This window comes from Aspergillus aculeatinus (genome assembly GCF_003184765.1).
Source record: "Aspergillus aculeatinus CBS 121060 unplaced genomic scaffold BO66scaffold_7, whole genome shotgun sequence".
In the NCBI taxonomy this organism is placed as follows: Eukaryota; Fungi; Ascomycota; class Eurotiomycetes; order Eurotiales; family Aspergillaceae; genus Aspergillus; species Aspergillus aculeatinus.
In genome coordinates, this window is record NW_020291476.1 from 485,028 (window position 1) to 509,384 (window position 24,357).

The 24,357-nt window shown below is 52.2% G+C and overlaps 7 protein-coding genes across 7 annotated transcripts; 4 read left to right on the forward strand and 3 right to left on the reverse strand.

Moving 5' to 3' along the window:
* The first annotated feature begins 1,117 nt into the window (after positions 1–1,117).
* Positions 1,118–5,683, forward strand: BO66DRAFT_389077 (putative histone deacetylase complex subunit (Hos4)). The gene is made up of 7 exons (XM_025646715.1): positions 1,118–1,584; positions 1,615–1,761; positions 1,801–1,878; positions 1,912–2,282; positions 2,319–2,372; positions 2,403–5,276; positions 5,328–5,683. Exons 1-7 carry the CDS (start codon positions 1,581–1,583, stop codon positions 5,553–5,555), a joined length of 3,756 nt encoding a protein of 1,251 aa, XP_025507311.1. The 5' UTR covers positions 1,118–1,580; the 3' UTR covers positions 5,556–5,683.
* Positions 5,684–6,075: 392 nt separating this feature from the next.
* BO66DRAFT_315169 (40S ribosomal protein eS12) lies at positions 6,076–6,630 on the forward strand (the record flags this gene model as incomplete). Its single annotated transcript, XM_025643463.1, has 2 exons — positions 6,076–6,400; positions 6,506–6,630. Coding segments are annotated over 2 exons (450 nt in total), but the record flags the coding sequence as incomplete, so codon positions are not given.
* A 229-nt stretch (positions 6,631–6,859) lies between these two features.
* On the reverse strand, positions 6,860–9,297 carry BO66DRAFT_223604 (GID4/VID24 family protein). The gene is made up of 4 exons (XM_025642702.1): positions 9,168–9,297; positions 8,904–9,005; positions 7,451–8,847; positions 6,860–7,389 (listed from the first exon to the last, which is right to left on the reverse strand). Exons 1-4 carry the CDS (start codon positions 9,173–9,175, stop codon positions 7,199–7,201), a joined length of 1,698 nt encoding a protein of 565 aa, XP_025507313.1. The 5' UTR covers positions 9,176–9,297; the 3' UTR covers positions 6,860–7,198.
* Positions 9,298–10,270: 973 nt separating this feature from the next.
* BO66DRAFT_315238 (enolase C-terminal domain-like protein) lies at positions 10,271–11,478 on the forward strand (the record flags this gene model as incomplete). Its single annotated transcript, XM_025643466.1, has 2 exons — positions 10,271–10,446; positions 10,503–11,478. 2 exons carry the CDS (start codon positions 10,271–10,273, stop codon positions 11,476–11,478), a joined length of 1,152 nt encoding a protein of 383 aa, XP_025507314.1.
* BO66DRAFT_418105 (uridine-cytidine N-ribohydrolase) lies at positions 11,461–13,160 on the reverse strand. Its single transcript, XM_025649721.1, has 5 exons — positions 13,027–13,160; positions 12,933–12,940; positions 12,655–12,859; positions 12,277–12,593; positions 11,461–12,216 (listed from the first exon to the last, which is right to left on the reverse strand). The coding sequence occupies exons 1-5, from the start codon at positions 13,076–13,078 to the stop codon at positions 11,674–11,676; spliced, it is 1,125 nt and encodes a 374-aa protein (XP_025507315.1). The 5' UTR covers positions 13,079–13,160; the 3' UTR covers positions 11,461–11,673.
* Positions 13,161–13,334: 174 nt separating this feature from the next.
* On the forward strand, positions 13,335–16,936 carry BO66DRAFT_468797 (PXA domain-containing protein; the record flags this gene model as incomplete). The annotated part of the gene is made up of 3 exons (XM_025652677.1): positions 13,335–13,955; positions 14,038–14,839; positions 16,243–16,936. The coding sequence occupies exons 1-3, from the start codon at positions 13,433–13,435 to the stop codon at positions 16,934–16,936; spliced, it is 2,019 nt and encodes a 672-aa protein (XP_025507316.1). The 5' UTR covers positions 13,335–13,432.
* A 2,256-nt stretch (positions 16,937–19,192) lies between these two features.
* Positions 19,193–21,319, reverse strand: BO66DRAFT_223967 (uncharacterized protein). Its single transcript, XM_025642703.1, has 3 exons — positions 20,623–21,319; positions 20,544–20,565; positions 19,193–20,476 (listed from the first exon to the last, which is right to left on the reverse strand). The coding sequence occupies exons 1-3, from the start codon at positions 21,083–21,085 to the stop codon at positions 19,318–19,320; spliced, it is 1,644 nt and encodes a 547-aa protein (XP_025507317.1). The 5' UTR covers positions 21,086–21,319; the 3' UTR covers positions 19,193–19,317.
* Positions 21,320–24,357: the final 3,038 nt, after the last annotated feature.

Sequence of the window (24,357 nt, forward strand, 5' to 3'; positions counted from 1 at the left end):
TACTAGTTATGTATCCTCTTCTCTCTATTAGTTCTCCTTCCAGGCTCCCTTTCTGTTGCTCTTCTGTTGTGTCTTTTGCTTCTTTGACCGCCCCCCCCCTCCCTCTCTCCTCTCATTCCCCCTCCCCTCTCCCCGCTTTTCTTTGGGCCTTCTCGCAGGCTTGGTCCAAATCGAAGAAAAATGGACGGATGAATGGATGAATGGATGTTGCGGCTGCAGCTGGACTCGTCCGGTCGATTTCGATCAATCAATAATGAATGCTACCTTACCTTACCTACTTCTGTCTTACTGTATTCTTGGTACTGCGACTCTACCTCTGCCTCTGTCTCGTATGTCCGGTACTGTAAATCTTATGGTAACTCTGGCTTCTACGCCGGGAAGACCTGGTAATTGCGGTAGTGGTGGGATTCAAGAAGGAGGATCGTGACCTCTTTCTTTCCTTGATCACCCTTTCTCATTCATCCCACTCATTCACTGCACTCTCCCTCCATACCGGTTGTAAGATTACTGATGACTCTCTTCCACTCCGACTCCCCATCTGCCCAAGAATATACCCATAGTCACTTTCGATGGCGGACTGGCAAGCAGCTGCTCCACGCTGCTAATGCCGGTGGCCAAATGGCAAAAACATCGGTGGTAAGTTAGTATTCTGGGGGCGAGACTGACGAACATCACTGATAATCGGTAATTATCGGTAATCCCTCGTAATTACCCCAATCCAGAATGAGTCAATATTACCACCAGCAATCAGCATCATCGACAATTATTATTAGCATACTCGCATTATCGACAGCATCAACATCACCAACATCATCGTCCTCATTGACCATCGCATCCACTTCAAATTAGATTAGCCTCATTTTTACCCTCGATCATATCTGTTATGAGTATGATCCTGGAGGGCGATGACCTAATAGAGGATTGACGGAATCTCAGCTAGTCGCAACCACTCACTGACTAGCCCAACCCGCTAATGACCAGCTAAACTGCTCCGCTCGACGGCGAACTCGTCTTTCTTACCAGTAACCTATTTACCTGCGTAATTTCTCTCCCTCCCCCCCCCCCCCCCCCCCCCCCCCCCCCAGCGAACTTCGCCCGCTCCATCTTCTCCCTCTTCTTAACAACTCTCCTCCCAATTAATCCTTTCTCTTCCCTCATCTTCTTTTCCCCCTCCCCCCCTCCCACCTCAATTCGCTCAACTTTTCTCAATCCTCCTTTCGTTCCCCCTATCGAACTCAATCGGACCTTCTTCTCCCTTTGCCGACCGTATCTATCCCTCCACGTTCACGTCCTGTCGCCTCGTTCCTCTCTTCATCACCATCACCACTACCTCGCCTCTATTCCGCTTCGCTCTCTTACTTCGGATTATTAGGTCCACCTTGCTGTTCGCCCACGCTCTTTGTTCGTTCACGATATTCTTATTCCCTAGAAGAGAGCACCCAACCTACCGATTTCAAATCAAGCGTGGTCGAGCACCAGCTTTCGCGCGCATCTGCTGGTGTATTTGACCACGGGTCTACCTGTCCGCCACGGCCCCCGAAGATGACGAGCAGAACCCCCAGAAATCGAGTGCTACCGCTATGAGTGATGTCGAGGCTGTCTCCTCCCTGCCAGCTTCCCTGGATGCCGGACAAAACGGTCTTGCTGCCAAGGTGAACCACCAGTCTACCTCGGGTCCGCTATCTCCCAAGAGAGCCCTCTCACCCGTGCCTCGGAGGGAGTATCGTCCGATCAAAGAGGTAGACCCTGCTGTCGGGGACAGTGATGGGCCCCCTAGCCCCAAGGCTGACTCGGAGGCAGAAACCATTATCCAATCGGGCCGTGAATCATTATCGCCTGAAAAGAGACGGAAGTACATAAAACATGAACCGAAACGACGTGATGATGGAAATGACCATGTTGATGCGGCAGAGAGCGATCTCCCTCCCAACGATTTGCAAGTGAGAAAGAGAAAGTTGGTGGATGGCGACTTTATCAACGAACGCGACCGTCATGTGCGCCCGGCGAGTCCTCTCCGTCGGACGGGGTCACCACCCCATGTGAAAGTCGAAAAGACCGATGAGCCCCAATCTGTTTCGAGTCGACTTGAATCATCGCACCCTGCATCTTTTGTTCCTAGGACGTCGAGAAAACGCAGCTTTAGTGAAAGTGTCGACGGGGAGGGAGATGTCCGTCGAAACGCTCGCCCGCACCACCCAGCTCCTTCCCGGGATCGAGAACGACGAGAGCTGAATGGTGTGATGTTGCCCCGCCCCGCGTCAATCGACCGTTCCATATCACCTGTCCGTTCGCACAAGAGAACAGCTTCTGGTCACCAGCTGGGTAGCGATTTGCAGCGGAAGCGGAAAGCTCCTACCCCGCTTCTTCCTGGCGTGCAAAGGCAAAGTTCCGAAGATCGGCAGTCGGTGTCTTCCTCAACTAGCGGATCTCCTATGCCCAGTGCCCACATTCGAAAGGTGGCCTCTGTCGATGGGGCATCTGCTTCCCCTGCCAGACCCACGGGTCACAAAAAGCAACGCGATCAGAACGGACGCACTCGCCTCGCTCGTGCATGTGCTGCACAGGAACTTGAGGCGGCAATCGCTCGACATGCAGAACGACCGGAGGACCTCAATGTCGCCGACAATGCTGGTAACACGCCACTTCAAATCGCCGCCTTGGAAGGCTGCGCGTCCATCGTGAAGTTCCTCCTCGAAGCCGGATGTGAAGTCGAGACTCGAAATATCGATCGTGATACTCCGTTGATAGACGCCGTTGAAAATGGCCATCTCGATGTCGTCAAGTTGTTGCTCCAGGCTGGTGCAAATCCGCGTTCCGTCAATGCTGAAGGCGATGAGCCAAGCGATCTCATTCCGTCGGACTCGGAAGATTACGATGAGATTCGTCGTGTGTTGGAGGAAGCAAAAGCGCATCCACGCCCCAGCCGTCGCTCTGAGGAACAGACTGGATCTGGCACCAGGGAGACGTCTTCGCGGCGAGTGACGGTGGCTAGCCCTCGAGAATCACCCCCGGTTAACGGACAACGCAGCCCGCCCTACTTTGCCAGTACGAACAAACGCAAGAGCGTCAGAAGCGAGGCTACCCGGAATGATCTGCTATGGACCAAAGCTACGCCAGAGAATTTACAAGCCTTCGCCGCCAAGGGTGATATTGCTGGTGTTGCAAACATTCTCAATGTCGGCCAACGGGCAGATGCTGAGTCGATGATCGCAGCGGCCAAGGGTGGTCACGATGAAGTCTTGTCTCTTCTGCTGGGAATGGGAGATGCCGATCCGGACCCGGATCCAGTCCAGGGCGGCTCCCACAAGTTTGGATACAACACGCCTATGCTGGCTGCGATCGGGAGAGGCAATCTTCCCGTGATCAAACTTCTGCTGGACCAACCCAGCTTCAACCCCTCGCGACGACTATATAAGGATCGCACCTATTTTGAGTTATCTCGAGAACGCAGAGCGGACAACTGGGAGGAAGAATATGATCTTCTTCGCGACGCCTATGACAACTATGTACGGAACAGGAAACAGCGTAAAAGCGACATCTCATCTCCGAGGAGGGTACGTGACAAGGACCGAGAGTCCAAGCGATCTGGACGGAAAGACTCTCCCTCCCCAGGGGGCAAGCATCGGAAACAGCTTGGAAGCCCAGTTCGTCGGGACTCATCCAAAGATGCACCCATGAAAGAGCGCAAACGAGAAGCGATGATGCATACGAAAGAGAAGCCTGGCCCTCCTCGTGCCAAGGTGGGACACGTTGCCACGCCTGATCACGACGTTTCTCGTTCCGATATACCCAGGTCGAAGGTAGTGTTGACCAAGGATGGAGACTCTAGCCGGGGCGAAGAGCCTCCCAAGAGAAGACGCTTGATCGCAGGACGGCCACCTGATCGCGATCGCAGGAGGCCTAGCATTCCTTCTTCAGATTCCATGTCCGGCCGTGAGGAAGCTCCTAAATCACGCCCTGATCATTCAGAACTCGTCACGACCAAGCCTGGACCGCCTCCCGTGAAGCGTGGACGCAGCAGCGTCAGTCCCGAGCGACCTAGGTCTCGCGGTTCCGACGCTGATCGGAACCCTCGCGAAGTCTTAAAGAAGAAGCGACGAGTACTGTCGGAAGATGGATCGCCCAACATCACCAACGGAAACCCCAAGAGGAGTCACCCTGCTGTGGAGGATCTGAAGCTTCCTCGTCGCAAAGATGATAGCCATATTGCACCTCAACCTCGGCGAGATCAATCGCGGGAACGAGATCTCTCCGCCAAGGCTGTCGAAAGAAAGCAGGTAAAGGAGGAGCAAGAGAAGCCTGACAATCTTGAACTCGAGGATATCCCAATGGATGACTCGATCAGTCTTGCTCAGGCTGAGGCTGAAGCGGCTGCGCTCCGGGAAAAGCACGCTCAGGAGAAACAAGCTCAAGAGAAGCAAGCCCGAGAGAAGCAAACTCTAGAGAGGCAAGCTCAAGAGAAGCTAGCTCAAGAGAAGCTAGCTCAGGATAAACTAGCTCAAGAGAAACTAGCTCAAGAGAAACTAGCTCAAGAGAAACTAGCTCAAGAGAAACTAGCTCAAGAGAAACTAGCTCAAGAGAAGCAAGCACAGCGAGAGAGGCAAGCTCGCGAAGAGGAAGAAGCACGCCTTGCTGCTGAAGCGGAAAAAGCCCGCCTGGAGAGAGAAGAGCAGGAACGCGCAGCGCGGGAGGCCCGCATTGCCCAAGAGAAAGCCGCGGAAAAGGCTGCAGAGGAAGAGCGGAAGCGGAAAGAGGCAGAGCAGCGGCGAATAAAACAGGCTGAAGAAGAGCGACAGAAGCGGCTTGAACAGGAACGACAGCGACTCGCCAAACTGCGCAAAGAGCAGGAAGAACAAGAACAGCGTCGACGAGACGCTCTACCCAGCCGACTTCGAGTTGCAGCCAACCTTGTTGGATCCGATGATCCGCAAGCTAAGAGCCATGCATGGCTGCGGAAGTTCATGCCTGTTGTGACCGCTGAGACAAGACAACTCGACCCGTCTTGCGCCTCGGAAGTGGCAGAGGATCGATGGATTCCGAACTACCTGGTTGCACCCTTGCTGGCGACGAACGATCTTCAACTATCGCAATATGCCAGTTGGGAGAAGCGCGTCGCAACTCCTACCCAGCGGACGAATCTGTGGCGAGTCACGCGAAGGATGCTTGTTGAAGCAGACGAGACCGAATTTCTCAGTTCGTCATTCGGACAGATCATGCAACGGGATAGCGAAGCACGGCCTAAGTACTTCGACATGGAGCATGTATTTTGGCTGAAGGTAAGCTCCCTTGATGCATCTTGCTGGCTTACTAGTTGCTAACTACAGCAGCTCTCCGATTTCATGGATCTCGTCCCCCACATTCCGCACCTTCACGGGCTTGACATTCAGTTGCTCAAGATGCACATTGATCAAGAGCCTAAGACGCAACCTGCTTTCGAATTGCCGCAGGCCAATGGACATATCTCGGGGCCACATATTGAGGAAGGCCCCGGGTTACTAGGAGGAAATGGGTTGACTAATGGCTATGGGCACAGCCGGCCTAGTACATACGTCTAATTGTTCTTTCAGCTTCAGCGATCATTTAGCTTGGCGCTAGCTTGTACAGGTGAAAACTTGATGTACGACTATGATACCTGATGTGTTATGCTTGGATAGCGTGATATCATGATATCCCGAGATTCTTTACCAGTTGTATGCTACCTAGTAGGGTCCAGTACCATCCACCTGCCACCAACAAGGTTCCGTTCCGGGACTAGTGGGATTCACCATCCGACCCCACATCACGTGCTATCATTTGGCACGTGATTGTTCTCTTACGTAACCCTTATAGGGCACACATTTAGGCGAGCGCAGCGCAAAATTGGCCGCACCACCACCACCACTAGCCTATACAAGAACAACCACCTCGAACTCTTTGAGGATAATCCGACAGACCAGTCTAACTACACAACATACAAAATGGTGAGTCTCGATATGCACCTCGATCCGTTGACTGGATCCCTCCCTTTCCACGAAGGCACAATCCGTAACCCAAAAGCCAAAGCTCAACTAACACAATGCCATGAAAAAAATCTAGTCGGACGGAGAAGAGACCCAATCCAACCCCCCCGTCGCTGCCGATGAGGTCGAGGTTTCGGCTGACGCCGGTGCCGGCGGTCAGATGTCCGTCCTCGATGCCCTCAAGGGTGTCCTCCGCATCTCGCTGATCCACGACGGTCTTGCCCGTGGTCTGCGCGAGGCCGCCAAGGCCCTCGACCGTCGCCAGGCTCACATGTGTGTCCTGAACGAGGGCTGCGAGGAGGAGGCCTACAAGAAGCTCGTCGTCGCCCTGTGCTCCGAGCACAAGATCCCCCTCATCAAGGTTCCCGATGGAAAGCTCCTCGGCGAGTGGGTTGGTCTTTGTACGTTGTCCCTTTGTCCTATATCGTGCAACGCCTTGCTTGGAGGTTTCCTGAGGAGCTTTCCTTTTTTTTTCTTTTTGCTAATACTTCTGTTTGTGTGAACAGGCCAGCTCGACCGTGAGGGTAACGCCCGCAAGGTCGTCAACTGCTCTTGTGTTGTCGTTAAGGACTGGGGAGAGGAGTCCCAGGAGCGCTCCGTCCTCCTTAACTACTTCCAGACTGAGCAGTAAATGTATACATTCTGTTGTATGCATTTGAAACTGACATCCTTGGAGGTGGCAGCGCGCCCAGTAGGGGGGGCGTAGGTGGAGTGCTGTGATCTGAGGATAATTTTCCGGACTTCGGGGGTGATGGCCCGCGCAAATCTGGTTCGATACAACTTGGGTGAATTCGGTTTTATACAGGTTGCATTTGATCTAGGAGGGAAGGGGAATAATTTCCTGTCTTATTTTTTCCTATATCTGTCGGTATTTAGGCGGGTGTGGTGTGCGGGTCATCTCTATCTCCCGTTGAGGAATTTAATCAGATTATGGTGCTCAAATTTCTGGTTCTCTTTTCTTCTTGTAGCATGTGGTTTCATCGGTGAGGTTAGGAGGGAATTTGCTTGGGAGTAGTTCGTGGTGGCTGGCTTCATCGACTTCTACAGCTGAATGGCATCATACTAAGATCCTGTCCTAGATTTCAAAAAATTATGTACGTAGCTTGACAGCTTCTGACATTGCCCCAGGTTTCCCCAATGATTTGCAAAGAAGACAACAACACCGGCTATGCGCATATCACCTCAAATACAAAATCCACTCACCGGAATCCGTAAGACGGACGCACCATCTTTCGTGTCTCGGGATTTAATGATAGTTGCTGGTACGGTGAACTGCCTGGGTCGTAGTACAATCCTTCGATATGTCCGTTTTCGCGGTTCAGCGAGATGTAATAGAACCCAGAGATCGTCAGGCCTTGTCGCGAGTCGGTCGGGGTGATGAAACATCGCTCTGGAACAGTCCGTCAGTACGCTCTTTCAAGGGCACAAACCCGAAGTACTAGTCCACTCACCCTTCCATCTCATCAGGATCCACCCTTTCGACAATGCCTCGGTGACCCATTTGCGACTGACTAGGTTCCGCGTCATTTCCTCATCGGTCAGGTTCTTGAATGGCTGAAGCTCTCGCCAGTACGTGCTGTCGATCTCGGCGTCGGCCTTGAAATTCTTCGTCTCCAGGGTATGTTTGTTGAAGTCAATGATCTCGCCCTCAAGATATGTGATAATATGAGCGTCATGGGACGGGGACGTCTTGTCGGGGATGTTGTAGGCTTCCATGGTGCCGGCCAAGGTCATGTCTTCGTGATTGATGTTGTGAATGGTAACCTTGACCGGCCAATTTTCATCCTTGACAGCTCCTATATTGTAGATATTGTTGGCCATGTATCGCCGACCCGTACTCGTGGACACGCTGATGCGGTTGGCATCACTGCTGTTAACGACAAGAGGATCGTGTGGTGATGACGGACTAGCTCGCTGTGTAAAGAACGCACCGGCACTGCTGGCAGCTCGTTGCGATCCAGAAAATATCACACCAGGCCGGAGCCAGGAGCATTCAGGCGGCGGTGCGATCGATGCAGTGTCGATGATAAAATCATCCTCGTTCCCATTAAGAAAGTCGAGGTGAACGAAACCTCCGGCGGCGGCTGACGACAAGCTTTCCTCGAACGAGGTCGAATAGCGTAACCGGTCCAGGTAGCGAATCGTCTCCTTTAACCGAGGGCTTGGAGCATTATCCATATGTAGCTGTCGATGAGCACTGATTCGAGCGCGAAGATCATTGTGTGTCAGCGGTCGGTGGGGTTCGCTGCGAATGCTGGGTAAGAATCGATATGCTCGTGAGGTGGAACTGGTGCCAGACCGTTCCCTCAGTTCCTCTGCTGCTTGACTTGCACGTTCTCGCTCAACCAAGTAATTCTGCAGAGTCCTGGTCCGTGGGGGGCGTGGTTGGCGGCGTATTGACTGCACCAAAGCGTCTGCCATGGTGTACGGTGATTCGTTCGAGGAACGATTGCTGTTCTCCGTGGGCTCTTCTGTCACTGTAGGTGGACTCCGACCGGCAGCCTCACGGCGTGGATCGCGAAAGGCAGTATATCGTTCCGAAAAGCGGCCAAACCAGGAAATGGCATTGCTATCATGTAGCGGCTCGTAGCTCATTTCCTCATCGTCGTCGTCGTCAGAAGCGGGCGCCCATCCGTAAAGCGAGCGCGGATTCGACATTCTGCCCTCATAGTTCGGCAGGCTGTTGGGATTGGAGGTCGTGCTGTGGTGGGTATTTGGACTGTCGCGCTGGCGGCGCACAATCGGGATGCGACGATTGCTTTCAATCCGCGGATTCGAGAAGTCCTCCGATTCGAACGGGGCGAGATCGAATTCCATCAAATTTTGCAGTCGACCACGGCGCTGGCGACTGAGGGAGGAAGATGAGTCGGGCGGGGAGCGCACACGCGATCGCAGAAAGCTCACGTTATCATCATGGGCGTCATCGGACACGGCGGCGGGGAGAGAGGGTACAGGAACGGGGACAGGCCGCAAGGAGGAAGCAGAAGAAGACTGGGAGGAGGGATCCTGTGTGCCGAAAGTTAGATTCTAGCCAAGAAAAGCTTCCTATCTGCAATAAGGATTGTATGATTAAGACTCCCATCTGTTATCACGATAGGGCCGGATGTCAACTGATGATAATGGCTGCTCAGTCATTGGTTGTATGCACGAGCGAGACGGCCAACGAACCGAGTCATGTACTGGACATCTCTCCATACCCAGGCAATAACAGACAATCAACCAGATCGCATAGAGACACACATACAGATGGCGAGTTGGCCGGGGGCATGATCTGTTAGAGTGACGAGAAGCAGGTGGTAGTGGAGTGGCGGCGAAAAGGCAGCCCGCCAGAAAGGGGAAAAGTTGGGTTGAGCCTCGAGCATGCACTGGGCGGGGTCGAGTCTTTTTTTCAACGCAGATTCCGGCAGTAGTGCTCCAAACTATGTCCTGGACAATGATCGAGGAAGGGAGCAATGACGCTGCAGTTGTGGGGGAGAGAGAGAGAGAGAGAGAAAGAAAGAAAGAGCGAGAGTTGTTTGTTGGAGATGAAGTCAGAGTCGAATGCGGAGCAAGTCGCAAAGCCGCCCGGAGTCACTGGATTGCCGTATCCGGTTCTTTTCTCTCTCTTTCCCCAACATTTGGGTTGGGCTTCTCCAATTCATTCCCCACTACATCTGTTCTTGACTTCTATCCACTCCATTCAGGGCTGGGTTCTACATTTATAATTCATCTGTCTGCACCAAGGCACAAGCCATGGAGCTGCATTATGACATACCTGGCGTTACCCCTCGTATCCACCGAGTCTCTCTCCGATCATCATCATCATCTGACTGATAGTCAAAACCCCCCTACTTACTCTCTCTGCTTCCACCTCCATGATCTCATGATCATATCTGATTCCAATTCCGTATCCAAAGCCGATATAACGATGGATGCAGATTATCTTTGAGGAGCTTCCACGGTTAAGCTTATCCTTGGACTAATGCAAGACAATAACCCACTTAGCACCCTAAGGGTAGCATATCACACTTCTAGATCTGATATGGATCTTCTGGCCGCTGAAGCCCAGAGCCTCGGATGCAATAATGCCAAGAACAGCACGAAATGACTATGGAGTCCCCATACCCCATTTGGGGTCAATTTGTCGGTAATTCGGCCTGGCAAGCGGAGCAACTCCGACCTCTCCTTACAGCCATACCTATTTCTGTTGTCATCTGCTTAACATTCAACTCTTTAGCAACTGCCTGAATCACAGCTTCACACATAGAGTCTGTTCAGACACAGAACTCACCATGGCAAAGATCAAGTCAATTGAGTACTTCCGCGTCCCTCCACGCTGGCTATTCGTCAAGGTGGTTGATGAAGATGGCAATTATGGCTGGGGTGAGAGCACCCTTGAAGGGCACACTGAGGCTGTGGAGGGCACTTTGAACGCCCTATGCAAGCGTTTTCAAGATTACGAGGCCGAGTAAGTCTCTTACAACAGCGCCAGCCCTGCATACCCTAACCGCCCCCCTTCCATAGTGACATCGAACACATTTGGCAAATGTCCTGGCGTTTAGGCTTCTATCGAGGCGGCCCAGTCTTCATGTCCGCCATTTCGGGAATTGATATCGCTCTCTGGGACCTGAAGGGCCGTCGACTCGGAGTCCCCATCCATCAACTTCTCGGCGGCAAAGTCCGCAACAAATTATCCGTCTACGCGTGGATTGGCGGCGACCGACCCTCTGATGTAGAAGCCGCCGGCAAGGCCCGTCTCGCCCAGGGGTTCAAGGCCATCAAAATGAACGCCACAGAGGACGTGAACTGGCTCGATTCCCCCAGCGTCCTAGACTCCAGCGTCGAGCGTCTGAAGACCGTCAAGGCCCTCGGCCTGGACGCCGCCCTAGACTTCCACGGCCGACTTCACAAGCCGATGGCGAAGCAGCTGGCCAAGGCACTTGAGCCGCATCGACCCTTATTCCTTGAGGAGCCGCTCCTTTCGGAACACCCCGAAGCGATCAAACAGCTCGCCGACCAGGTCTCGTGTCCGATCGCGCTTGGGGAGCGTTTGTACAGTCGCTGGGATGTGAAGCGCTTCTTAGAGGATGCGAGCGTGGACATTCTGCAGCCCGATATCGCCCACTGCGGTGGCATCTCGGAGCTGAGACGGATAGCTTCCATGGCGGAGACCTACGATGTTGCGATTGCGCCACATTGCCCGCTGGGGCCCATTGCCTTGAGCGCGTGCATGCAGGTTGACTTGGCGACGCCGAACTTTGTCATCCAGGAGATGAGTTTGGGCATGCACTCCAATACAGAGGCGGGAGAGTACGATATCACCAGCTACGTCAAGGATGCGGGTGTGTTCGCGGTAAAGGATGGATATGTAGACGCTCTCACGGCACCGGGGCTGGGGATTGAGGTTGATGAAGAGACGGTAAGACGAGTTGCTGCGAATGCAGAGCCCTGGCTGCCGAAGGAGTTCTATGGCTCTGATGGTGGAATCCGCGAATGGTAGTATGTCATAGATTGTGAAAAGAGGGAAAAAAAAACAGAATAGATCGATCGAAGTAGTTGAGGATACATCTCCAAATAACCGAAAGCTGCTCCCAATTGAAAATTCTATCGCGCAAAGAATCTAGCACCAGAATCTCTATGTCCATCTATATTCCGAGGAGCAGTATGAAGTCATGCCGATAGTCGGAAGGTCAAATTAAGCCTTCCGCGCAGCGTTAAGCTCATCTGCACGTCCAAGACAATCGTTGATCATGTTCCAGAAAGCATCAAGATCGACGCCCCGGGGAATGCAAACCGCGTTTGGTGCAGGCTTAGCAATGGTCTGACCCAGATGCCCAACCAGCTCCATGTTGCTTGAATGAAGACCGTTGGTGACTACGTTAACAGCGAAACGCTCACCATTGCGGTCATCAAACTTCAGCGCCTTTTCGGGGTGATTTTGTGCGTAGAGGGGGTTCAGGGTCGACAGAATGATAGCGACGGCAAGCGGGTCATGCAGGGGTGGGCCCGAGGCCAACCCAAATACATTCTCGTAGGTGGAGGCAAAAAAGATGAGAAGCTCATACAGCATTTGTCGAAGGGTCGAGGGCTGAACGGAGACATCATCCACGCCGTGGCGGACGAGGTTCCGCACCTTCTCGCTAGCCAGGACCTGGTGAGTCAAATCAAGGGCAATCAAGTACGTCTTGGATGCCAGTGTGGCATTACTGAAAATGGACTGAGATGACTCAGGATCGCACTGTAGGGAGTATATCAGCTAGTGCAGAGCAGAAGGGCGGGCATAAATGGGAATGCGCACATAGATGTTGAACTCCGCGAAAGGAGTCACATTTCCGATCCGGTCGTGCTGGCCTTCTATCCTACTCATAGGGACATCGGTGAAACCATTACCCACAGCCCCTCCCATGATGCTCAGTCCCTGAATGTGATCGACCACTTCAGGAAATGTAGCGAACAGCAGGGCCACATTGGTCAGTGTGCCGGTAGCGATGACCCAGGGGGTTCCCTTGGGCTCAGCCAAGAGGGCGTCGCGCATGGCAAGGATGGGATTCTTGTCAGTGATGGGAGCCGTGGTGGCTTTGGGGAGAAGCTCTGTTCCATCGATGCCAGAGTCGCCTAGTAGCGTTAAAGTCAGTATTGTGAGGCTCATAACCTGCCAACCTTATTTTAGACCTACCGTGGATATTGGGTGCATGAACGGCGGGCCGACAAAAGGGCTTTCTGGTTCCAGGATAAACAGGAATGTCTGAACGACCGATAGCTTCCAGAACCCTGGTAGCGTTGACTGTGGTATTGTCTAGGGAGGAGTTGCCATGAATGGTAGTGATACCGAGAAGCTTCAACGAGGGATGATGCGCAGCAAGAAGAATGGCAAAAGCGTCCTGAGCACGTTCACCGGAGAGTAAATGAGTTATGTATTCTGCATTGTAAGATGTCGGGAGTCTTTGCACTTACATCGTGACCTATAAACACTTGTCAGTCAACTTGGCCATACAGGCGTTGAAGGAAGGTCTGCAGTATGTTGCGAAATGGGAGAAGAACTGCTTACCGGGGTCACAGTCTAGCCACAAAGGAATTGGAGTAAGCTTTGAGGAAGCCATTGGGGTAATCAGTTGCTTGAGGAATAGCCAAAAGCTCAGGCAGTGACTCAGTAGGATTAATTTGCGGGATGAAGACGATGAACCACAACGGGGGTGGGATGCGGGGACTTTGCGATAAGAAATGCGGCGGCGATAAGCCTTATCGCGGGCACCATTAGCCCTAAGCCCTACCTTCTATATTAGGAAATAGCGGCGGCAATACTAGGTAGGTCATTCCTCCGGCTGTCGCAGTTGCTTCATCAACTTCATTCTCCATCACGCGCTGGCATTAGGTGATGGAGCTTTGTGCCTCAGAAACTTACAATAAAATATTGAATCTCAGCGATCCGGCATTGCTTCTTCACTGGCGATGAAATGACCAGCGACCCTCTCCGCCCGGGTCTGCATCCGCTGTCGCAACTTAAGGCTAGTCCGACAACCTCTAGCTCCAAGTCGACAGCCTTGTCAGCTTCCTCGCTATTGTCGCAGCCATCATCACCCAGACCTACTCGCCCTCAACCATCCAAGGGACCTAGTCGTGATGAGACGCTTAGTTCCACAAGCGAAAAGGCAACTATTGCTCTGATCCGACGCGTTCTGTGTCCGCAGCCGGGCAACCATGGCGGTGCTTCCACGCCTCCACCTTTAGAAGACTTGCTACCCCCTTTGACAAGCTCAAACGAACTCGATCTTCAACTCTACGCCTTAATTGCCATAGTGGTTAAGGAGTTCGTCCTTTCTTGGTACTCAAAAATCACGGCGGATCAGGTCTTCATCAACGAACTCATACAGGTTATTGCGCACTGCACCCGGGCGCTCGAGCAGAGGGTGCGCGAAACCGACATCGCACAGCTAGTACTCGATGAGGTTCCAGCACTGGTAGAGACGCATATCAGTTGTAAGTGTGGTTGCATTTTGCTACCTTGATTGATTTTGTATATTGGCGGTTCAGGGCTGATTCGATCGATGGCCTGATGCAGCGTACAGGCTAGCCAAACAGCAGTCGGACTTGTGCGAACTATCGCCATCACTTCGCGAGATATATCATTCCTTGAATCCTCACCCAGGTCTTTCACCAGTTCCGAGCCCGTCAGATGCCCAGAGCATGACAAGACAACAAGAAGTCGAATCCATATACAGGCAATTGCTGGTACAAGGAGCGCTTGCGATTCTTCTCCCAACGGAAGATCTTGAGAACGTCTGTCTACGGACCTTGTTATGCGATATCATGGCAGATCTTATTCTGGGCAATGGAGTGGCCGGGAAAATGAGTGACGGGTGTTTCATACTGGAGAGTATCACAAAACTGGTAGACAATGCTGGACGCGACAGTCGCAAGGAGGATGCAACCACAGCTCAGTTCCGTCAGCGCTCCCGATTACACGAGTACGGCTTAATCTCGTCGCGAGAGGAGCCGCTGAAAGGCTCGTCACACCCACCGACCCCAGTACGAATCCCGGACTGGGCGTGGCAGATTCTGCAATTGGGATATACCGTCTATGTGGCCTTGCACTTCATTATAGTAGGTTTGTTTCGTGTTTCATCGACGAATCCGGCGCCTTCCTCTCGGACTTCCGCTTCACCAATCAGCAAAGCAAGTGAGACAAATGGCATGTGCACGAGCTCGAGGACTGTGCTCAATTATCGACTTTACGGCATGCTCGCTCAACTGCTGGATGTACCTCGGAGGATGCCATGGCTTGGGGGATGTCTCGCGCTGGTTCAGCACTTGATCCTGGCGGGTCCAGGTAGATTAGGTGACACCGACAGTGTTCTCAATAGGTGAGTTGCGTGTTTACTTTGAGTTCTCGCACCCCTCTTCCCCTCCTCCGCCAAGCACTCCAATTGTCTCTCGACGCCGACAAATGGAAACGGTAGCTGTTCTTGACCTGTGGAGAAGCGGTGCGGTTCGATTTCCGAACTATGATCTACACTGGTGTGGACAAGTCGTGCAGCACTGTTGGTGGTTATCACCTGGAGATCAGGATGACGGAGCAGGAGCCGGTGGGCCGTCGATAATGCATATGGGATGCGCATTGCTCGCATGCTGCAACGATCACTTGATCTGCTGGTGGATGCACAGCCCGACTTCTGCATTTGCCTTAATCTGGCTCTGATTCGCTCGTGCAAGGGTGCTCTTGTTATTACAGACCGTGACCGGCGCTTACGGTTAATATACCACCCGCGTAATCGTCATTACGAGCCGGTGGTCCCGTCTCTTCTTCACACTTCTTCATCAATCAATCAATCAGTCGGTCAATCACTCAATCAATTCATTTGACAAATCGCGACCGGGCCCTGTCTCGGCCACTTCCTACTCAAGTCATGCCATTTCTACTTTGACTGAATGTCGGACATGCCGAGTTAGGTCGATCTTGAGTAGTCTGCGACCTCCTGTCAACCATTCTATGTCAAGTGCACCAGCCTTTTCATGACCGGCGAGGGACGGGACCGGGCCTTCCGTCCCGTCCTCTCCCACGCACAGCCTGGCTGTCAAACAATGCTACAACGAGGAACAAAGAAATTCGAAATGGGTCTGAACCATCTGCACATCCTTTCGAAAGGCTAGCTGGGGGGAGAGGCTAAAGTGACCCTTGCACAGGCAAATGACGCTTCCTAGCCTTTAGGTCACAAACAAACACTAAGTGACCACCGCAAATCATTTGTGAAGATCATGCTTCCACTCATCAATTGACTGGCTGCTTATTTCGGGGGTATTTGCAGGGACAGGGCAAATTGCTACCCTGTTCCCATATTTTTCGACCAATCATCAAAATCCCTCGCGCTCGAATATCTGAGTCTGTTTCCCAGCTGTGTCTTATGGCGCATATGAACACGTTACGGGAGAGGCTAAGGGGAGATGCCGTGTTCTCCAACGTTTGAGCTGCCTTACCTTTCTTGTCCGGGGAACAAATATCCACCTTGCTCTTTTTCCAACCTGCCGTCATATTCAGGATCACTGGTGGTATCTCAATCGCACCAATCGGTGGTCCATGCTCTTCTGCCGTGCCTCTGGCCAGGCAGATCCCTCTATCATTTGACATTTTCGGTCTGTCGGGGTCAACCGCTTCTCCACAATATCGAGGTCCTCCATTACCGGCTTTAGAAGTCAGATCGCCTCTGATGCTCTTTCTGACTCCCTTCATCCCTGCTCCTAGCTGTTATCTTACATTTACCTTTACTAGGTTCCTTCACGAGACCATTCAGGATTATGTTCTCACCCCCGCTTTATTACCAAACCTGCTTCTGGCGACCAGAGCGGCGCTTTTCCCACTAAACGCTCGTCCAGCGGCGGCGACCACGGCGGCGACCACGGCGGCGACCACGGCGGTATCGGCGCCGCAGCTGTCTGTGCAACCTCCCACGCCTCCTATCGCCATCACCAAAGACCCTGTTAGCGAAAGCGCTGGCGCAAGTGACGCTCGCAGTAGCGTCTCAACGACTGGTCTTTCATCGACAGCGCCCTTATCGCCGGACCCGCGTCCCTCTACGCCTGATTTCGCATCTGTCAAGCGACGCTGCGCGGCCAGCATCCTGTCTCGGGTGCCTCGCCCAATCGTTCGGCAATTCTTCGCCGCCCCGGCCGTTATTCTGTCGACTCATGGTCAAGTGGATGACTTGCCGTCGAACAAACAAACTTCGCCATCATCCTCGTTATCGCCATCACCGTCACCTGCACCAATCGACGACGCGGAAGAGGTATATCTTCTCGCATGTATTGAGGAGATTCTCGACCTCTTTTCCGACGGGTACTGCAACAAACACCTGATCTACTCTATCATGGAGGCCATTCTCACCAGCCTTCTTCCAGAGCTATCCGAGCGTAGTATTGCTGAGTTGATGGAGGACAGGGGGCTGTCGCTAGACGTCCCGAATTAAGTTCACTGACCTTTTCCTTATAGAGTATCGGTAGACGAGGCGTACTACACGCACGCGACGCTGCATTGAAGATCTTTGTTTCTTAGTCTACATTAACTTTCGCGGCGAGCTAACTAATGATAATGGTATTTGGGAGTTTCACGAGGTTAGAGTGGGAAGGGGAGGTCTGTTCGTTTTAACCTCACACTAGAGTGGCTTTGTCATTCCTGTTGTTCCTTCATTTATGCTGGCACCAGTCTTCTTGAGATACTGTACCGTAGATATGCACAGTCTAGGCAGGAAGAGGCACGCCGTACCTTTGTGGCCCTGCCCGTCCCGACTCGTGCACAGAGCATCGCCCACGCTCGAGACTCGCCTCGCCCACGCCATAGTCTGACCACGGATGGCCTCCCTTATGTTCCCCGTCCCGTATAATCTACGTCTACCGGTAGTTCGATGTTCCAAGACTCCCTTGGAGATCCAAGTCTCGCCTCATCTCGCCTCGCCTCGCCTCGCCTCGCCTCGCCTGGCTGGGGTCTAGGCTTCGAGGCTTCGAGGCTTCGAGGCCTATCGCCCCTCGTCGAATGCGAACAACAAGAGCCCAAAAACCACCGAACAAAAGGTACAGTACCCGTCTCTGTTGTCCGAACGCGGTTCGGAAGAACCCCCGGCAACATACTGTACTGTACATAGTAGCTAAGCCAGTTATCTCCTATTGCACCATATGCATCTGATTGGGTGTGTGGCGGCGGCTTGAGTCCACGAGTAACATGCAATCGTATCTTGCATCCTGGAGAGGTGCAGTCAGGCAGAGAGACGGACAGGAAGCATCGAATCCGCGTTAGATGTTGGGGGTCAGTCAAGAGGATGGATGCATGATGTTTGGATCAAGCAGGACTCGGGGTCAGGAGCACAAGACACCAGAGCGATTTGGGCGAAGACAGGGTTACTTACGTCAGTCAGGCGAGGAGGGGAGGTTACCATCCATACCTACAGACAGACAGACAGACAGACAGACAGACAGACAGACAGAGGAGCAGCTTGTCTAGAGAAATGTCAGGCACACACTGAAGGTGGGCAGTCAGGCAGATATTGAAGCCTGAGGCTGGGCTGGGCTGGGCTGGGCTGCGGTGAGTTAGTGTCTGTACACTGTGTACAGTACGCGGCGGTAAGTGAAGTTTTCCCCGGTTGGGTACCGGAGGTGGGTTGGCACTATGTACATACCTAGGAGGTGGAAACTTGGTACCACGGCCCGGGCATACATCGTGGTAAAGTGCTAGACTAGGTGGTGCCCGTAACTTAGTGGCGGAACCACTAACTTATTAACTAGTAGGGTAACTTACACATCGTACACATCCTGCCCCGCAGGAACCGAACCAGGGTTCCTATTCAAGGTTCAAGGTTGCGAGGGACGCCACTACGGGTGTTCTTTCCAAGGGACACGGCGCTTAGAGACACTACGGTACCAGAACCATCACCCCCCCCCCAACAAATGACATCAAGTTGAAATCGCCTCCAGATGGATGCGGTGAGCCCTGCGCGCTATCATCACAAAAAAGTCGAGGGTGGAAAACAAATATTGGTCTGTTGTAGGCCGGAATCGAGCCAATGGGATTTTCCCTGTACGGGAAGACATTGTGATTGCTCCCCTTCCTCCTCTTGGGGCTCCGTTCCATGTTTGCCATTCTCAACGTGACTGGGGCCTTGGATTAAGACGGAAATCTAGGGTCTGGTATGCGCACATACACGCACAGAAAGCGTATGACCGAAAGTTGAAAAGAAAAAATCCCTGCGTAAGCGATGCTGATTCTGACTTTGACTCTTCTGGCTCGAGTAAAAGAACAACATCCAAATATCAAGCAAACCCAGTAGACGGATAGATATTACACTGACACAACAAATTTCAGTATGCTCGACCAAACACCGCAGGTCATGACTCCCTCATGACCCCATATTTCCCCTCAGTTGCCTTTCCAGTATGTATGAGCCCATATGATGATTGAGGTTGCCCTCTTCTGGTGTATCCCACGTAGTAATTTTTTGTCTGTCCCACCCCCACCCCCAGTGTGATTATAGTGAGAAAAGGAGACATAAAGGAAACAGTGAAAAGAAAATAGTAAAAACCGTCCAAACGTAGCATGTGATATGCCATTATTAGAATCAGAAAGCCACCCGATGAGCAAAGAAGGAAAGTGATATCAAAGGTGCCGAGGAAAAGAGACTGCAATGAACCCCAAAGAAAATTAAGACGTGAAGGAAAAACAAACAGAAACAATATGTACTATCAATGCCGCAGGTCGTATATCTTCGCTTTCGGGATTCGGGGCTGCGACTTTGAATGATGATACATTAGGCTGAGTAGTGGCATCTCTGGCGAATCTGTCGGTCTCGATGGGTACCGCTTAACCCATACTGTGAATACTTCGTTTCTTGTTCAGAGTAGGCACATCGTCATGCTCATCAATCCGGGTGAGGCCACCTGGGAGGGTGCCTTGCGGTGGCTTGGTGAGCTCGAGCTTTTCCATCAATTTCCCAATGGTAAGATAATCTTCTGCCACGAGACCCGCCGGCTGTTGCTTCAGATAGCTCATGACCAGCTCCAGAGCCTTTCTGGCTTCGTCCTGACTGGGTGATCCCGGGGAACTGACGGGAGAAGCGTTAGTAGATTTTGAGAAGAGCGGCGGATATGTGGTTTTGGGCTTGATCTCTGGATTGCTGCGATTTCGTTTGATCGTGCCCACCGATGTGTCCAATCCCGGCAGAGTTTTCTGATCTTGCTGTTCCTCCAGAGAAGTAGCTTCTTGCATCAAGATAGACTGTCGTAGAGCGGCCTTTGTCAATTGTTCGTTTTCTTCCGGAGAGATCAGGTTGGGATCAGCTGAGCCCAATGGAAAGGTCTGGCTGCGGGGTCGGTTGCAGTTGCCATCCACCGGCGAAGTAAGGGACTGGCTCGTAGGTGTGAAAGGGCTGTCGGTAACCAGAGTGGATGTTGGGCTCGTGATGCCAGCGGAGAACGTCGAGGACGTGTCTAAGGAAGTGGTACTGTGGCTGTGCGCATGCTGGAAATCGCCAGTGATCTCGGCCAGACTGTGGGCAAACTCCGCTCTGATATTCTCATTGCTCTGCATTGGGGACAGAGGTGACGGGCTGAGGAATCCGGTGGTTGATGTAGGGGAGAGGACGGTCGGAGAATGGATAGCAGAAGCCAACGCCGAATTGATGCTCAAACAGGTCGGGCTTTCCGAGTCACTTTTGGCACTAAAAGAGCCTTTTCGAGACTTAGCCCCCATGAGATCGTATTTGCGTTTGAATTTCTCAAGCCAGCTGGTGCTCAGCACCTTTTCTTTGCCATCGGGACTACCGCAGGTGCTAGCAAAGAAAAGAGCCTTTTCCCGGATCATCTCGTCGTTAATAGGGTACTTTTTCTGATAATTTCTCGCCCAGTTGGACAGGGCTTTCTCGATGTCTGGTACTCTCCCTTTGGTCCTCTTGATGGGGGATCGGGTGCCATCATCAGGGTTGAGATATTTCTCCTTCTGGCGGAGAACTTTCGATACAGTACTTTAACCAACCGTGTTAGAGAAAGCTTGACCGCCTCGAGCATAGCGGAAGTAACAGAAGACTTTACCTTCTTTCGACACCAAAGAGTGCTGCAGCAGGATTGATTAGACGGGGAGTTCGTATCAAGAGAAGGCGTGAGACTTTACCTCCAATGTCAGTCTGCTTGGCGGTCTTGTTCTCCTCGTGATAGAGACACATTCGTCGACGGTCCTCATCGGTGAGGGTCCGCCTTGGGGTGGAGCCGCTGGTTGAGGACTTGCGCGGTGGCGGGACAGGTGTAACAGAGGTGATGGCGGGCGTTTGCTGAGGTTGCTGCAATGGTGGTGGTGGAGGCGGCGGCGGTAGAGGCATTGCAGGCATTGCAGCATCCGGGAAAGGCCCTTGGGTGGTGAGCATGCTGGGCCATGTGTTGGAAGTCATGGTCAATGGCATCGATGCATAAGGTGGTGGAATTGAGACTCCATAGGAAGAATCAAGAGGTAAGACACCGTATCCGAATCCTTGATAGTCCAGGGTGGGCGATTGCTCGGATGGACTGAAACCGCCCATGTCCACCCAGGGTGATTGCGCAAACTCATTGTCCTGCGGATGTGTGCTTTCCGTATCCATACTGAAGGCAAGGTAGGACAAGGAAAAATTTGAAAGGGAAGAGGCAGAGAGACAAAGAGACAGAGTGAGAAGTATATCAGGGGAGGGGGGGGGGAGGAGGAGAGAAGGTGGAGTGAAAGAAGTGGTGGAGGTGGCACTGAGACAAGTGCTTAACAAAGATATTTGTCTATCAGACCCGGAAGGGATTTTAAGAATCCAAAAAACCGGGGAATGAGATCTGATCAATAGCTCTGAGAGAAAAAGCAATGATGGGTGGGAAGCCAGTCAAAGAGACGGTCTAGGGCCGAGACAAGGGGAGAAAGTGATGCATATTCAGACTCGAACTGGAGGAACGAGTGAGCTGCGCTTACGGAAGCTGAAGAGCGGGCATGTATCAACTTTCTAGAGCCACCAGATCTGCGCTCCCTAGACAATTGGCGTCTGATAGGATAGACTAACTACCCCGAGAAGATGACCAAGAGTTAGCTGACCCGGGAAGGGGGGAGGGGCGAGAAAAGAGGACGTCTGCACCATACAACTTCATATGGATTGGATAGACCAGGACGGATGGAAATTGATTCCAGTAGTAGAGGAGTTAGTCGCCTTCAAGCGAGAAAGCGGGTCAAGCGTGCGCAGCGGGTGGGTAAAGAAAGCATGGAGGTTTTTAAATGTGAGAGACAAGAAATAAAAAGGGTCGGGCCAGGGCACAGGCACCGCAGGGACGATCAGGGAATCGACCGGAGAAGCTCACAGTCTTAGCTTGTTGTACATCCCAATCAATTGGCGGAGAGGAGGAGGAGAAGAAGAAGAGGAGGAGGAGGAAGAAACAGAAGGAAAATGAGGAGGAGTAAGTAAGTCAATCAGTGAGTAAGTAGATACGGCAGGTAGAATGGAAGTGAGTGAGTGATTGCAGTAAGTAAGTTACAGTCTGTAAGTAAGTTGGTCGGTTCAGTACTAGAAGACCAAGAAGGAAAAGGCAAATGGAAAGAGGCGTCGTCAATGGGCAAGTCGTAAATTCATCAACGGTCCAGTCTCCGTTCGGGAGTACTTTTAGGTTTTCTTTTTCTTTTTCTATTCCTTTTTTTTTTCTTTCTAATTATTACTCTCTTTTTATTTATCCCGTTTATTTTTATTTCTATTTATTGGGTTGGTTATTATTATAAGTGAGTAGTAGTATTATTGCTCTAATTTGTTCCTCTTCTCTTCTGCACTTTATTTATTCCAGACCAGAAGACCAGACCTGCATAGTTCCATCCGTCCATCCATCTATCCATCTAATTCCTCATCGACGCTGCCATTTCTATCCATGTCTGTTTGCGGTCTATAGCGGTTGTCTGTATAGAACTAAGTACGGCAGATTTTGATTGACAGATAGTCAGGCAGCTTGAGCAACAACACGCGAGTCTGGAACCTCGGAGGAAAGCTCGCTTTGGAGCCATGGCCGATTCATATCTGGCCTGCCCAGACCAGTCAGGCAGTTCTTTTTTCCCCTTCTATTACCACCCATATGGTGTCCTTCTTCGCCTTCTTCTTTTGCTTCCACGGGTTGCAGCCAGCCAGACACGAGGACGCATGAAACCTAAGATACCTTAGGTATGTACTCCGTATACCCCGATCTGATTGATAGTTCCAGCAGGCCCGGAAAGCGACAAGAAGGGGGAAAAAAGAAAAAAAAAGAAGACATGCTGCATTGCTTTTCTCAATTGGCTGGTCAGCTCGACGCCAGTACTGAAAATGAATCCAATGCGAAAGAGAAGTAGTGGGGAGTCCGTGCTCTGATTGGAGGAGATCTAGATTGGAGGGACAGGGATCGACTCTCGGGTCCAAATACCGCTAGAGGTATCGCTTCCGTACCACCTCGTGTCAGGTAATCTCCGTAATCTTCAGTTCTCAAAGACAGTTGCTTATGCTCACTTACCGTAAGTACAGTACAGAGTCAAGCCCAGCTTCTCTCCTCTCGACCGGGTTCCAGCCATTCCTGGTCTTTTCGGGTTGCTTTTGCACCCACAAGCCCTCCAACCCTTCCCCTCCCCATCCTTCCCCTCCCCGTCCCTGAAGTTCCCTTCCCATTGCCTTTGATGTCCGGCTGAGAAGAGGTTGCATTCAGGCCTCGCTTGAGCTTGATCTAGCATGCTTCTCCGGCTGAATGTCCTTCTCCATCGTGGAGTAACTTACGCAGCATGACATGTTACACTAAAGGAAGGATCCAGGTATCCGAACCACCGTTTGTCGGTCTGCCGTCATACTATTTTAGGTAGGGATAATACTCACCCCCCCCTTCCTCCCCTCTCCCACTTCCAGTCCGGTCCAGGCGGAGCCTGCACTAAGTAGAAGGCATGACACCCCCTCCTCCGATTCCAGGTGGAGCCAGACTCCCAGACCATATGGCTCCCAAATCGGGTGTCTTTGGATCCAGTTAAAACTCGATGAAGGATAAAAGTCGATCAATTCGTCCATGAACAATCCTCCTTCCCGCTTCCATCCCTACTCTGGTCGCACTTATTTTCTGCCCGCACTACTATAAGATGTTGCGTTGAGCCCTGCTTTTGTACAATGCCTCCCGTTGGCCGGAGGGTGTTGCTTTTCCATTCAACCCCTGAGCCGAGGATACCAAAGATGGGAGATATGATCCCGCACACCGCGCCATAAGATAAGTTACGGTGGGTTCGAGTGGCTCCAGTGGATGAACAGTGTGTATGAGAATCCGTCAATGGCACAGAGGGGATCTGCCTCGGGACGCAAATCATGGTAGATGCCCCCCTCTCGTAAAGAGTTCTTGATCAACCATGGTTCCCATCGACGGACGGGGAGCGGATCGAGAACCGCTGAACCTAATTGCCCGCATGACATACAGGAAGAAGTCTTTGCGGGCCTGGGAGACGGCGCGGAACCATACTCGATGGTCTCTCACTATCGTCAATCATTAAGCGACGGCCTCTCAACGGCAGTTTCCTCCCCTCCCCGCCTGGCCGTCTACGTGGGTATCCTCCCCCCCCCCAAGAATACTGGTGGACTTTTCCCGCAGTGGCTATGTTGCTGCTCAATGCTGACCAAAAGCTAAGGTAAGATTCAGAGTGAAGAAGTGGGCCAGGGGTAAGTAGATGAGGAGGAGGGGGCCGAGAAGCAAGTCCCCTAGTCAGAGAGCACGGATCCTCGGGAGAAGGGCATTGCTTGCCCTGAGAAAAAGCCCGGGGAGAACGAGACCAATGGACGGGGGAAGCGGTAGGGAGAGCATCGTCAGTTCGCCTTCGGTTCCGAGCTTCTTAGAGGAGGAGGCCCCTCTACGGAGGAGG